Source organism: Canis lupus, chromosome 26, assembly GCF_048164855.1.
Source record: "Canis lupus baileyi chromosome 26, mCanLup2.hap1, whole genome shotgun sequence".
NCBI lineage: Eukaryota > Metazoa > Chordata > Mammalia > Carnivora > Canidae > Canis > Canis lupus.
Genome location: NC_132863.1, coordinates 29,053,463 through 29,068,556, shown reverse-complemented (window position 1 = coordinate 29,068,556; position 15,094 = coordinate 29,053,463). Strand labels below are relative to the sequence as shown.

At 40.4% G+C, this 15,094-nt stretch overlaps 1 protein-coding gene across 7 annotated transcripts in view; it reads right to left on the bottom strand.

The window, feature by feature from the left end:
• Nucleotides 1-15,094, bottom strand: part of RALGAPB (Ral GTPase activating protein non-catalytic subunit beta) — an 83,032-nt gene that overhangs the window by 22,150 nt on the left and 45,788 nt on the right. For all 7 annotated transcript variants that reach the window (XM_072801003.1, XM_072801008.1, XM_072801009.1 and 4 more), the window contains 5 exons: nt 9,104-9,291; nt 6,662-6,768; nt 4,943-5,095; nt 2,507-2,716; nt 477-635 (listed from right to left, as the gene is read on the bottom strand). In XM_072801003.1, coding sequence (XP_072657104.1) covers nt 477-635; nt 2,507-2,716; nt 4,943-5,095; nt 6,662-6,768; nt 9,104-9,291 — 817 coding nt within the window. The remainder of the gene's footprint in view (nt 1-476; nt 636-2,506; nt 2,717-4,942; nt 5,096-6,661; nt 6,769-9,103; nt 9,292-15,094) is intronic.

Sequence of the window (15,094 nt, the reverse complement as noted above, 5' to 3'; positions counted from 1 at the left end):
TCTTTTCCCAAACATATGCTAAGCAGGCCTCAACTGAAATTTACCTGCTTTCGATATTACCTAGAAGATGAGCTCCTCAGGAGGAAAGACTGTTACTTACTTCTATACCCAGGCACAGTGAGCCACACAGAAGATGTTCAGCAAATATCTACTGCTGTTTTTCACTCTTCTTAAACAACAGGGCCTAGTTTTAGCTTTTTGTTGCTAACCTTCTGTATTTTAGTTTCTTTTGTCCTATCAATCTAAATTCCTTAAGGGGAAGAAAGACACATTGTGGCTCCTCCCTAATCACATTCTTTTGAGTGTCAAGACTTAGGACTCTGAGCATGATAATTTTCATTAATTCCATTCTGAACTGGTTCACGAGTCTTTAAGCATCAAGTATAACCTATCTCCTACTATGGATAAGCACAAGGCAAGTAAAACTTCTTACATTTACAGCATAAAAAATTATCCCCCAAATTCAGAAATCTTACCTCCTGGTTTGTTTTCTGACCTGGTTTCATATAGAAAATAAAAACTGTGTCAAAGGGACGACACGGCAAGAGATCCAGATATCCAATGTCATCAAAAAATCCAGGTATCGTGGAGTCAAGTGCAATAAGGTGAGGAGGTAGGCGACTATTTGCAGGTTCCTACCACCAAAGGAAGAAAGGAGAAATTATTCTCTCTTTTCACTACTCTAATTATAAAACCGACACTTGGGCAGCCTGTGTGGCTCAGCGGTTTAGCGCCACCTTCAGCCCAGGGCGTGATCCTGGAGACCAGGGATTGAGTCCTACGTCAGGCTCCCAGGATGGAGCCTGCTTCTCCCTCTGCCTGTGACTCTGCCCATCCCCCACCCCCACCCCATATGTTTCTCATAGATAAATAAAATCTTTAAAAAAATATATAAGACCAACACTTGTTCATAGTTTAATAAATATTAAGTAAAAAACTTATAAAGTGGCAGGAATAAGCACCACCATTATCCTAAAGAAACTATTTAACATTCTTGTGTACTTCCTATCAATTGTCTTTTTTGTTAAAGACAATAAAGATCATACTATGATTGTAATTTTGGTTAAGTGGCCCAGTCCTGATTTCTGCTCAGGTCATGATCTCAGGGTTGTGAGACTGAGCCCCACATCAGGCTCTGCACTGAAGCCTGCTTGAGATTCTTTCTCTCCCTCTGTCCTTCCTGCCACTTCTGTGAGCTCAGAGTAATGTTCATACTCTCCATCACCAACTCACTTTTCTACAACACAGAACATTTTCCATCAGTGTGCTGAAACCTAAAACTAGCAATGTTGCCCCTTCTTTCCTTTTTTTTTTTTTTTTTAAGATTTTATTTATTCATTCATGAGACACAGAGACACAGGCAGAGACACAGAGGGAGAAGCAAGCTCCTCGCAGGAAGCCTGATACGGGACTCAATCCTGGACCCAGAATCATGCCATGAGCCAAAGGCAGCCACTCAACTGCTGAGCCACCCAGGTGCCCTTGCCCCTTCTTTTCTAAAAAGTTAAATGGCCTTTAACCAAGCAGCTGCTAGGGAGTGAGGGCAGGGGACAACTTGTGCAATGAGTAACTTTTTGCCTAGCACTCTTCAATTCTGCTTTTCAAAATAAAGAGGCCTTAGTACAAATCCCAAGTTCACCTCAAGCAAGCTATTTCACACTTTTAGCCTGTTTCCACATCTAGAAAATAGGAATAGTATCTCTTTTCTTTATAAAACTGTTTTAAGGATAATGGAATAAAGAATAATGGCAATATCAGGGCCCTGGCTGGTTCAGTCAGTAGAGTGTGTGACTCTTAATCTCAGAGTTGTGAATTCAAGTCCCACACTGTGCATGGAGCCTATTTAAAAAAAAAAAAAAGGCAGTATTTACCTTCCAGGCTGGCCAGCTGTGTGCTAAATAAAGCATGAAGCATCTCACCCAGTCTCACACAGCCATAGTGAGGTGGGTACTTTCATCGTCTCCTCACAGATGTGGAGCTAAGACTCAGAGACATCAGGCAACTGCCCAAGACTGCACAGCTGGCAAGCATCACTAGGCTATAAACCCAGCCAGTCTGATCTTAGAACCTACACAACATAAGAAGTTCTCGGCTCACAAATACTTGTTACTTTTTAAAAGTGGTATGAAAGAGCAGAGCTCATTATAGCCTGTACCTTCAGTCATAAATGTTCATTAGGAGATTTTTAATATTCTTTTTCTAATTATCTATAGATTTCATTTATACATGTGATATGGGTCCTACACAGGGAATTTCAGAACTTAGTGTATTACCAAAGCATCTCCCTCAGATAGGGGGATTGTCTCCTCAATCCTGAAGGATTCGTGGGACAAACTGTTTTGGACTTACAAAGTAAAAATTGCAGCACCACAGAATTTCATTTACTTGCATGCAGGGTAAGATTTATTTTTTTAATTTCTTCTATTTGCATAAAAAATGTTTTAGCTATCATCAACTTCATGTTAATTTATGAATATATTTACTCAAAGATATTTAGGAAAATTACCTTCAATGCTTCTAAAGACAAAAATCCAAAGTGTGAAAGGAAGAGGCGTGCTGTTTGGAATTCTTGGGCAGGAGGTGGAGGCTTACAATCCGTAATTGGATCAGGAAAACTTCTCTTCTGCAATTCTTCCTCACTTTGTTGTTCAAGGTGTATTTCATAAGCAATCTGCTGGGCCATGCCATTCCTTAATTTTTCATGTCTCTCTTCTAACTGAAATAAACCAAATATTTAATTTTTTTGGAACTATCTTAAAAAAGTATTAGGATTAATCATAATTTAAAAATAAAGTATTAAGCAATGAAAAAAATGCAGATAATTTTCAGTGATCAACACTGAGTTTCAACTCAATAGAGATTGCAACCAAGCAAACATGTTCAAGGTTAAAACAAATACCAAAAACCCCTGCGCTATCGCCTCAACAATGATGTCCTTCATCTCCTTGCTGTAAATGAAACCATTCTATCTCTGCTTCCCCTCAAACAGGCATGAAAGGGGACAGGGTTGTTGCTTTCATTCCCACTCCCAGATCACTGTCCACCCTCACCCTGCAGGGGCCTCATGTTGAAAGTCCTCGTCCATACGGATTACTCCACTAGATTCAGAGACTCTCCGCAACCCTTGCTTCCCTTCTGAACAATTCTAGTTTAAACTCCATCCTCTGTGGTGCGAGCAATGATCCTTGCAATTGCTTGGCTTTTATTTCCATAACCTCCTCAAACTTCACAACTTTGGCCATCCATGAGCACACTCTGTACCTTAGAGAAGCTGTACTTTAAGAATTACAATCCTGAGATTCTCTTCTCCAACCATAAGACCCGTCCTACAGCTCTCCCACACTTTCACTCCTCAAGCTGTGCTTTGCCAGCACTGTGAGCATTCAATTCCTCCTCCTATTTTCCCAGGCCATTTAGTACCTGGCTTTACCTACACCTACTTCCCAACCAAGCCTAATCCCCCAAGTCTAACATCTTAGTACCTCTTCTAAACATATAAATGGCTATGTTTTTTGACTCTTCCATATTTTTACCCCATCCATCTCCATACCACTCAAATTTTTTAACTTAATGCCTCCAGACCTCAAGGATTTTCGAAGAATGTCAGCACAGTGAGTTAAATAATTTCACTACAGGCGATGCTACTTAACTTGGGCTGGGCTGCCTGGCAATATTATGAGCCATCTTTTATTCCCTATTTCATTGCTAAGAGCTAAAATTAAAATTTACATAAGATCCTTCAGTTTCCCTCCTTTCCACCTTTAAATGTCTCTGAATCTCCACCTGCTCTCTCCTCCTCTGTCTAACCAGAAATATGGTTCTTCTAGATGCAATCACTTAGAATCTTGACCCTACTGCCTCCAGGGCCTTATTCTATTAATCATGGTTTTTCCTAGCCCATCTTACAGTGTTAGCAGACACAAGCCCTTCTCCACTGCTTCCTTCCTCTCAGCTTCTAAGCATGTTCATATTCCTCACATCCATGAGTTTAAAAAAAGAGAGAAAGGAAAAAGAGAAGTAAAATCTAGCTTTGCCTTGCCTTAGCTATACAATTTCCTCATGCTATTATCTACTCTATACCCTTCTCTTAAGTGCTAACAGTATAGTCTATGTTCACTGTCGCTCATTAACCATGCCTCTCCCAGCCCCTTACCCTCCTGTCCCTGACTTTAACACTCCTTTGGAACTGCTCTCAAAGGTCACCGGCACGTTCATGCCAAAATCCAGGGGCCTCTCCTTAGTGCTCCTTCTCCCTCATCTCCCTGGCTAGTATAAGCAGCCTCCATTTCTGCCCTTCTGTTCTCTCATATCCTGACATCCTTCTGTCCCGTACTTCTTATAACTCTTCTCTCTTGACCTAAGATACCAATTACTTAATCTAACTATATATTAATCTAAAACCAAATACATTTTTCCCATCTTCCCAAATCTGTCCTCTTCCTAACTAATCCATATTTCTGTAAGTAGCACTGATAGTTTGTCACTCAGGTTTAGAATCTATACTCTTCAGCTCTTTGGCTTCCTTTACCAACTGAAGCCTGCCTGGGTCTACCGCTACGGCACATTCCATGTGTTTCAACTTCCAGTATCAGTCAGGCGGTCCTTCCTTTTCCCTGTCTGAATGGTCAGCAAAGTCTCTGAATGGGTCTCCCTTCTCCAAATATCCTCCACGAGAGTCTGATCATATCCCCATCCTGCAGAAACCTACCACGGACCAGCCCTGGCAGCCCAGACACCTCTCTACGAGAGAAGTCCAGGTCCTTTCAATCAGCCACAAACTATAACTGTCTTCCATGATAACCTGGATGACAGAGATCTATGCCATCTTATGAATCACCTCCAGTAACATAATTAAAAAAAAAAAGTAGTCTCAACCATGGCAGTTGTTCAAGAATGTTTATAGTAATTCCCTTTAACAAAAGCTGACAATAACTTATCTTACTTCTTCAGTGACAATTTCATGCAAATCTGGAATGCTCAGATCTGCTTTCACAAAAGGAATCTTATCCACCTCTTCAGGAAATGGTCGATGTTTGACAGTATATTTAAATCCAACATCATTTTTAGGAATTGGACGAGGTTCAGGTACAAAAAGCTGTTAAAATAAAACAAATAATATTATGTGTATTACATTTGGTGCCATCTGTGATGACATGTACTTCCCTGGTCTCTTGGATGCCTGTTTTCCTGGGATTACATAACACTAGAACTCAGTAATAATCTACAAATACCACTGCTAACACAAAGGTAAATAGCCTGTGTTCCAGGGTACTCTTTTACTATTATAAAAATGTTCATCAATTTGTAGATTTTTTGACTTACGGGTTGTAAACCTCAACTGCCCCAGGCCAGAATCTCTCATATTAAGTGGCAAACCAATGGATAAGGCAGTTCAGAGCTTAAGACTCAAACTTTCCTCTTCCCCAAGGGGTCTCAAATTATCCTATATAACAAAGTACAAGTTTAGGTCCACTGGGGCTCTCTAGACAGTGAGTTCAAATGAATACCAAATCCAGATCCTCATGGCTCCAAATCCCTGCTTTAACATACATTAACTGTGCAGATTTGTTTTTGCAACTGAAGTGGAAATAATCCATCACAAGGTTGTTGTAATGATTAAATAAAAATGTATAACACACATATTAAACCATCAACAAATTTTCGTTCTTTTCCTGATCTCCTTCCTCCTGTCTTTAATGCTAATTTAGTGGCTTACAGTGCTGACGGAATGTGATCTGCATGACGCCACCATATGAAAACAGAGGTGTGTTCCTCACAGGGTAAAAACGTATCTCACCTAAAAGACATCTAGGATGTTAAATGATTTTAGACACATGCTCCAGTTTTGCGGTTGTCTCTCTTAAATGCTGGTGACATTTTATGAAGTCATATTTTAAAGAATTTTTAGTAACATAAGTATAAGCTTGTAATATAATAAGTGAAAAGAACAGCATACAAATGGGACTCAAATTCTATTTAATATTATTGTGTACAGAAAGTAAAAAATATTGTAAAGAAATCCACTAAAATATTAAGAGTGACTACTTCTAGAAGGCGAGAGTCCAGATGACTTAAGACTTCTTCCTGATTATCTGAATTTTCCAACCTTTTCCCATAAGCAAATTTTACTCACAAAATTACAAATGTTATAAAGAAAATAAACTATGCCACCCCAAATAAGATTTCAGTATACAGCATATTCAAAAACTTATAAGGTGTATTATCAATTATACAGAAATAAATTATATAAAAATGATTTGAAACTAAGTCCTGCTGCCAGAGAGATCACGAATCTGGCCGAATGTTTTGCATATATGGTGTTTACCTGAGTTTTATTATATTTTAACGTTACATTAAAAACTGAGGCCACAGCTCAGAACAGTAGTTCCTAATCATAAACAGATATCAGAATCACCTGGAAAGCTTTTTGAAAACACATCAACCTTAAAGATGTCTTTAAAGAGTAATTTAGAGGATGTGGGAATTATGGCCTCCTAAGATGATTCTGATGTGAACCAACTGACTGAACCCTGGCTAGGATCAAAAGTATTTACCAATGAATTTTGTTGGGATGTTATTTAACCTTTAAATCATAACACGCATGCACACTAGCATGCGCTCACTCACTCCTTGTCACTTCCCTGTAACATCTAATGGATACCTTCTGATTTGCTTTTGCTCCTCTGGGTAAAAGGCAAAGTTGTTGTGCCCAAGCAAGTCTTCCAGACATTCCTCGAACCAGCACAGTGACAGAGGGAAAAAAATCATCTGGAATAAAATATTGATGGAAAAAGTTTTTATTTCAAAAAAAAAAAAAAAAAAAAGTTTTTATTTCAGACAACTATTTATAATACACCTGTTATCAACTGAAAAGCCTCTAATAATCAAAGCCCTAGCATAGTGTTGAAAAACATAGCATGGTTTTTCTTAGTGGTCTGCCTCTGTGGTTTCTGCCTTATCCACAGACCATAAGTACTATTATCTTATTCTGTAACAACCACTTACTTTCTTTTTAAAACTTAAGTCTATTTTAAAAGGAAACAGTGTATCTTTAAATGGAAAACTCTGAATTGTGGTGTGCTAATAATGTGTTTTTTAAACACATGTTTAACAATACATAAAATAATGTTCAACATACTAACATCATCTCACATGCCTCCAGTGGTACAAATATACATTTTTGGCAAACACTCTCCTAAGCAATACTCTTCCAGTGTTGAGAAGAACCAAAGTACAGAAAGGCAGACTGGGATTCTGCAGTGCTGCTGTTGCATTCATCCAGACCTGTGTGTTATCCACCACAGGCAGTCACTGTTCCACCCCAGGGAAGTTCAGGGGCAGGGGATGGGAGGGGAAAAAAACTTAGGATGGACTTGTGGAGTGGCCCAGATGCTCCTTCTTATTCCTCCCTTTTGTCCTGGTGTGAGAGTTAAACCTGTTCAAACTTTCTCACTTCTTCTGTTATTAACTATTAAAATAAACTATGAAAATGTCCTTGTAAATCTATAAAATCCCATCTGCTTATGTTTTTAGTAGGCTTCCGATGCAGTGAAATTACTGGGAATGAGAGAAAGGAAGTCCTAAAAAATCTGGAAGAGGGCTGACACTTACCCCTCAGGCCAGGAAACCCAAAGGGGACACTGGGATTTCAGACTCCTTAGCAGGTGGCTTGGGAGTAGAAAGCTGGAGGAATCATGAATAATAGGCACAAGCCAGGGAACCAGGGAAGAAAGTGAAGCAAGCCCTAGGTTTGGGATAGAGAAGAAGTACATGCAGGAAAGAGTTGGAACCAGCGCTTCTGGAGTTGGAAAATGATTAAAGGCCACATCTATTTTTATATTAAAGTCTTTGTATCTTATCACCATACAATGGAAACCTGTGATGGTATTCACTCATCCCCTAACTAGAGGGAAATGTCTCACTTTATTTTATGGATTCATGAGATCCTACTCCTACAATCTCAAAAGAATCTGCTTAGGACTGTAAGACACTGTTCACCTTTGTAAAGGTAAGAAGTCAAATCTTTAATTACTGAGAAAATCTTATGGGACAAGGACAACAGAAACACTCAAAATTTGGACACTAGTCCTAGCCATACCATGTACTTCCTGAGTAACCCTGACCAAGTCATATATCCTCTCTGAGCCTCCATTTCTTCACCTATAAATGAAGGAACAGTGAATGATTCCCGGGACCCTCTCTGTGGGTTCTGTAACCTTCACTTTTCAAGAAATAAGGGTCTCTCTGAGAACATGCTTCCTTTACGTACTGGCTGATTCCAACTACCATCAGAAAAAAAAATGTACTTTGAGTAGCCTGAGTTGCAGTGGTAATCATATACCTTGAGATGGTTTATAATTGAAGTTGAGGAGGGAACCAGTGCATGGTGTGTCAATGGAAAATCATTAAAGGGCTTTCAGGAGGGCACTGGCATGGTCAGATCCACATTTGAGGAAGAATACAATGGTGGCAGCAAGTAAGATTGGGGGCAGGGTCAGACATATTGGAAGCAGAAGGAAGGGGGGATCAGACTAAGTAGGAAGCAACTAAAATAATCTCAGTAAGAAATAATAAGGCCCTGCATTTGGATGTATTGGGAGGGATGGAAAGGAAAAAAAGATTCAAGAGTCACTGGGTAGGTAGAAACTTGGACATCAATTGTGGAAAGGAGAAACAGGAAGGAGCAGGCCAAGACAATTCCTCAAACCTCCCACCTGTTTGGGTGGCCCCACAAAGTGGAGTCAGGGCCAGTAGAAGAGAAGGGCAAGATCCAAAGTTCAAGAAGAGTAATAATAATTTTTATACATAGAAAAATAAAATAAAATAAAACCCCACTAAAATAAACTTTTTATAGAACTAGAGAGCTCTTTTCTGGTATTTCAGATACATTCAAAGAGCCTCTAAAGATTCTGTTTAATACGTATATTCTATTTTCTGACCCTCTATTCTTCAGGTACTATTATCACACAGCTAGAAGACCTTTTGACAAATGCAAAATTCTGTAAATTTGCAGTCTTTTCTTCCCTGATCCTGGAAACAGCCTGAGAGTACTGATGAACATGTCAATTTAGCAGTGGAGAAGGCCCAAAGTGCTGAAACTTACTCTGTTCATTTCCAAGAGGTTGCTCCAGCATTGCCAGGATGACACTGTTATCCAAGACAAAGTACCGGAAACTATGCTTGTTTATGGTTGGCAGCCTTGAGTATTTAATCAAAGTGGTCTCATTCACCAGACTACAAGGAGAGGCAGGACCACTGGGTGAAGGAAACGCGCCGAGCAACTGCATAATACTAGGAGAATGCAAAAGATAACAGTAAATCCCCAAAGCAAAATCTTAGGTTAACCTCATGCATCAATGTGTCCTTCTACTTTGAATTTTAAGTGACCACAGCCATGCTTCCTCTTTGCAAGTCAGATTACTCTCTGTGGTGGACACTGTGGTGTGTGGTCCAGATTCCTGCCTTCAAGACTGAAAGCTTCATTCCTCCACAGCACAGAGAGATGGTGGCCACAGCTTTCAGCTGCATCCCTCTCTAGGACTTGCTCTCAGTCAAGAAAAAGCACCTCACCCCAAATCAACGTTTTGTCCCAGAACAACCCACAGCCAGTGAAAGGGTGTGGGGGCAAGTCCCAGGCCCCTTGCCCTACCTCTGAGACCCCTGAAGGCCCAACCCAGCCCCAGAGTTCTTTGCTGCATCTGTTCCAGCTTAGTCCTTCCCTCTGCTCAGCCCTGCCCCCTTCACTCCCATAAGCACCTGATCCTAAGAGCACCTTCTAATAAACTTCTTGCAAGGAAATTTCTCTCAGAGCTTGCTAACCCAGAGAACCTGACTAACCACATCTCCAAACTGAGGAGCTCCCAAAGATATATTGAAAAAAACATGTTATGTGCTCCAGGTATCAGGACTGTGCTAGCTAATGCCTTCTAGCCCTAGAAAAGGACCCAAAGACCAGCCAAATCTCAATTTTTCAGATGAGGAAATTCAGGCTCAGATGTGATAAGTGATCTTTAAGCAACCAGAAACCAGGGATTGCTGCCTTAGCACTGTGTGGCCCTGAGTAGACATTGTCCTCATTTTACAGATGAGACTAGAGGCATTACTAGTACATCTCACAGAACTATTGTAATTACTAAATAAGAATATTTACGAAAAAAAATGCTTTGTAAACTGGAATTCAACTACACAAGACTTAACATTCAGAAATGTTTATGTCCATAGAAATTTCTGCATACAATTAACAATAATTGGCACTTATCATGAGGCACTGCTCTAAGCACTTTACACACGTTCTTTTATTTAGCTATCAAACCAACCCTATAAGGTAAGTACCATAATTATTCTCATTTTATAATGAAGAAACTGAAGCACAGAAAGTACCTTGTAATAATTTTATCTTATGGTCCTAATATTACCTGATCCCTTATATGCATCTCATGTAGATCAGACATACTACTGGTTTGCTGCGAAGCCTTCCCCATATGTACCTCATTTGTAAAGCTAATACTCTCCAACACATTTTTGTCATCTCAATCTTTAACCTGAGTGGCCTCTCCCTTTCTCCTTCATTCTAATGCCTGAACCCAAATACCTTTGATAATGGAAGGCAACACTGCTCAACAGACGTTTTTCATCTAAAATTTTCCCTCCTGTTAGGAGAATGGTCTAAAAATTTCAAAGACCAAGAGAATCTGATGGTGAGTTCAAGCCTCTAAGGGTTTGTGGAAAACAGATGAAATACCAGCAGACCAGAAAATAGGAAAATGTAACTTCATATAGTGAGTGACTAGACCAAAAAGGTAGAGAATGGTTTCTGAAATCAAGACATACAAGTCTTTGATGGTGTATGGTATAAACCTGGAGACATCATTAAAATATCCCTGTCAATCTGAATGGAAATCTCTACTGAGGGGCACCTGGGGGGCTCAGTGGTTGAGCATCTGCCTTCAGCTCAGGTTGTGATCCTGGGGTCCTGGAATGGAATCATACATCAGGCTCCCTGCATGGAGCTTGCTTCTCCCTCTGCCTATGTCTCTGCCTCTCTCTCTCTCTGTGCCTCTCGTGAATAAATAAATAAAATCAGGTCATCAATAAAATAAGATTTTATTTATTTATTCACGAGAGGCACAGAGAGAGAGGCAGAGACATAGGCAGAGGGAGAAGCAGACTCCCTGCAGGGAGCCCGATGCGGGACTTGATTCCCCAGACCTCCTCAGACTGGGATCACACCTTGAGCCAAAGGCAGATGCCCCAATGCTGAGCCATCCAGGTGTCTGTCCCAATAAATAAAACCTTTAAAAAAAAAAAAAAAAAACTCTGATGATATGCTTTGTGAATCTATCTCTGTTCAACATTTTCATGAGTGTCTTTGATTAGGAAACATGCATAGCAGGCTCATTAAATCTTTGGTTGACCAAAAGTTGAGCTGCGAACTAGTATGTTAGAGGAGGAGTTGGGATCCAAATAATGAGGCAAATCTTACATAACGAGATCTCAAGTTTAAATGTAGAGTTCTGTACATCTAAATACCCCCAAACAAGTAAGTACAGGATGAGAAAAACAGACAAAAGATAAATGTGTGAAAAAGACTCTAATTTTAGTTGACTTTATGCAAATCATCAAGTTCTCGAAAACCCAGTGCAGTCTCCAAGTACATTTTAATGAAAATATAATATCCTATAGAGTGTAAAGATCATCCGACCCCACCTAGAATATTGTACTTGTAAACCACCTTTAAGAGGTATGTAGTCAAACCCACACCACTGAGAGAATAACCAGGATAATAAAGGTACTTGAATCTCTGTCATACAACAAATAGCTTGAAGTATTGGCGAAATGAATCATTATCTTCATGAGCACTATCTTCAGACATTGTTACTGCCTGGAAAAAAGGACTCCTCCTCTATCAAGAGTTTGAATTAGGGACCCTGGGTGGCTCAGCAGTTTAGTGCTTGTCTTTGGCCTGAGGCACGATCCTGGAGTCCCGGGATCGGGTCCCACGTGAGGCTTCCTGCGTGGGGCCTGCTTCTCCCTCTGCCTATGTCTCTGCCTCTCTGTCTTTCATGAATGAATGAATGAATGAATGAATGAATGAATAAATAAATAAATAAAATATTTAAAAAGAAAAATCAAAAACGAAATTAAAAAAAAAAAAAAGAGTTTGAATTAGAAACAAAAGGTAGAAGGCGGGCAGCCTGGGTGGCTCAGCAGTTTAGCGCTGCCTTCAGCCCAGGGCCTGATCCTGGAGACCCAGGATCGAGTCCCACGTCAGGCTTCCTGCATGGAGCCTGCTTCTCCCTCTGCCTGTGTCTCTGCCTCTCTCTCTCTCTCTCTGTGTCTCTCATGAATAAATAAATAAAAATCTTTAAAAAAAAAACCATAAGTTCAAATTTTATATATATATATATATATATATATATATATATATATATATATATAAAAGTAGAATGCAAAGTGGGAGAGATTTCGGTTCAATGTAAACATCGAATTTTTAATAATAAAAATGAAATGGAAACCTTGGGGGTTAGAGTATCCCCGAATTAGAGACTAAATACTCTGTAAACATGTCTTACAAGTGGCCTAAGCAGAGCGCCTGCTGAAAAAACTTCAAGAGTCCTAATTCTGAATTTGTATTAGTACATGAAGGAGAAAACACCCAAACCAGCCAATCTGTACTTCATAACTGTCTACTATTCTTAGCGTTGTGAGAGGTGTTAAAGAAGGAAATGTGGCCTCTGCCCAAGTTGGGGAGACAACACTAGCATGTATCAAATATAACCAGATATGATCGTGACAGTATAGAATTCCATACTATGCAGTAGGGTCTGGCTAAATGAGCAGAGGTGCAGAAAAGAGTCATCATTCAGAAGCAGAATAGCCAGGAAGGTTCCAAGGAGGTAGCTAGATCTGATGTGAGCACTGAACAGTAAGAGGACGTGACCCTCTGGGAAAAGAAGGAAGTCATGAAACCCAGGGAATACACAAAGACAGGTATGAGCATGCCCAGTTCACAGCCACAAATGGCCTGCCAGGTCCCACTATGGCAGAAGGGATGTGCTGGGAAATATCAGACAGTGTAAGTGGAGATAGAATAAGGAGGGCCTTGAAAACTGGACAAGGAGTTCAGACAACATAGCAGGAAACAGAGATCTATTCAGTTTTCAACCACTCGAGCAGCAAGAAAAAAAAGCAGTTCCTAAGGACGAGTTAAAAAAATGGAATGCAAGATGGACAGGAAGGGTAAGATTAAAAACAGGGAAATTAGACAAGAAGTGAGAAGAGCATAAACCAGCATGCTGAAGTTAGAGGGGATGGGGGAAATACTTCCAAAAATAAAGTCTACTAGACTCAGTCACTGGCTTCATATGTCAATGACAAATAAAGCAGAGATAAAATCAGAAAAAAAGCCAAAGGTCTGTCTGTGTTTGCATAACCAGAAAACAGCAGTGATGCAGACATAAAGCCGTAATTTTGAGGAAACAGTGAGATTTATTTTGGGACAGGTTTCATGATGACAGTACTCTGCAGGGCCCTCTTCAAGACAGGTAACTGGAGATATCATTTGTGGAATTGCCAGCAGAGACAAGACAGCTGCAGATAAAAGAGATGAGCCACCTAGATAACCACTGGCTAGGATGCCTGGAAGCCAGGGCTCACTACTCATTCTGAGCACACATCCAACTCTCATTGCCAGTCATACTCTCATCAGAATGTCTCACTGAGGCTGGATGCAGCAGACTTACTCTTGTATAATAGAGTTCCCAGTGTGAAATGCTCTCCCCCATTCTCTCTATATCCTTCCTACTCTTCCAGGCACACATCAAGACTCAGTTCTTTCATAAAGCTTTTCAGTCTACCCCACACCCACATGGTCTTCTCTGTGAACTTTTTTTTTTTTTTAATATTTATTTACTTATTTGAGAGAGAGAGAGAGAGAGAGAGATGTCTGGGTGGTTAAGCATCTGCCTTTGGCTCAGGGTGTGATCTTGAAGTTCCGGGATCAAGTCCCACATTAGGTTTCCCATGGGGAGCCTGCTTCTCCCTCTGCCTATGTCTCTCTAGGTCTCTCATGAATAAATAAGTAAAATCTTAAAAAAAAAAAAAAAAAGGAAAGAGAGAGAGAGAGAGAGTGTGTGTGCCATACGTGTGTGTGTGCACGTGCACGCACACACACACAGAGTGGTGGGAAGGGGCACAGCAAGAGAATCTTTGAGCAGACTCTCTGCACGGAGCCCAAGATGGAGCTTGATCTCATCATTCATGAGATCATGACCTGAGCTGAAACCAAGAGTTGGACACTTAACCAACCAAGCCATCCAGGCACCTCCCTGAACTCTTATTATTTCTAATACTCATCGTCTGTGTAAGCAAATGTTTCAACAGCCACATTCACATTTTTCTTAATTTCCAGCTATTAGCCAAACTTCCAGAATCCCAATGAATGCCTAGCTAGCGTAGTAAGCAGGACTAAACTGAAGCACGCATGCTTCTAAAAATGTACTGAGTAACCAAAGCCCACAAGGAAGAGATCCAACTTTATTGTGCATGCCTCAAGTGACAAACAGACCACTGAACTCCAAAGACTCTGGGACCTTGGTACCGGCCAATGTACATACAAATCTGCGAGTAGTCTTGCCTACCACTTTAAGACCACAACGAGCAATCCAGACTGACCAGACATCCTCCTTCCTGCTCTCATGTGTTCTGGGTATTCACCCACACTCACACTCACCCTTTCCTAAGTCCCATCTTTCCATCTGCACTATGATTCTACCTAATCTTCTCCACTCAACTCCTTCTCTTTAATCCATAAATGGGCCTACATTGCCTTCCTTCCCTCTTTCCACTTTCCTCACTTATCTGCCAAATGCAAACTCTCTAAGCAATCGCTGCTACTTTTCTAAGGTTCCAACCTATTTCCATTCCTTCACTACCTAAATGATTAGGTAGTGAATCTTCTCTTGCTGCCTTAACTACTCCTTAATCTGGCTTCTGATGAAACTTCATCCATCCTGTGAAAATTCATTTTCCCCTTCCAACACATTATTATACCTCTTCTCCTGCAGCACCTAATCTCCTCCCAACACTACAGCTA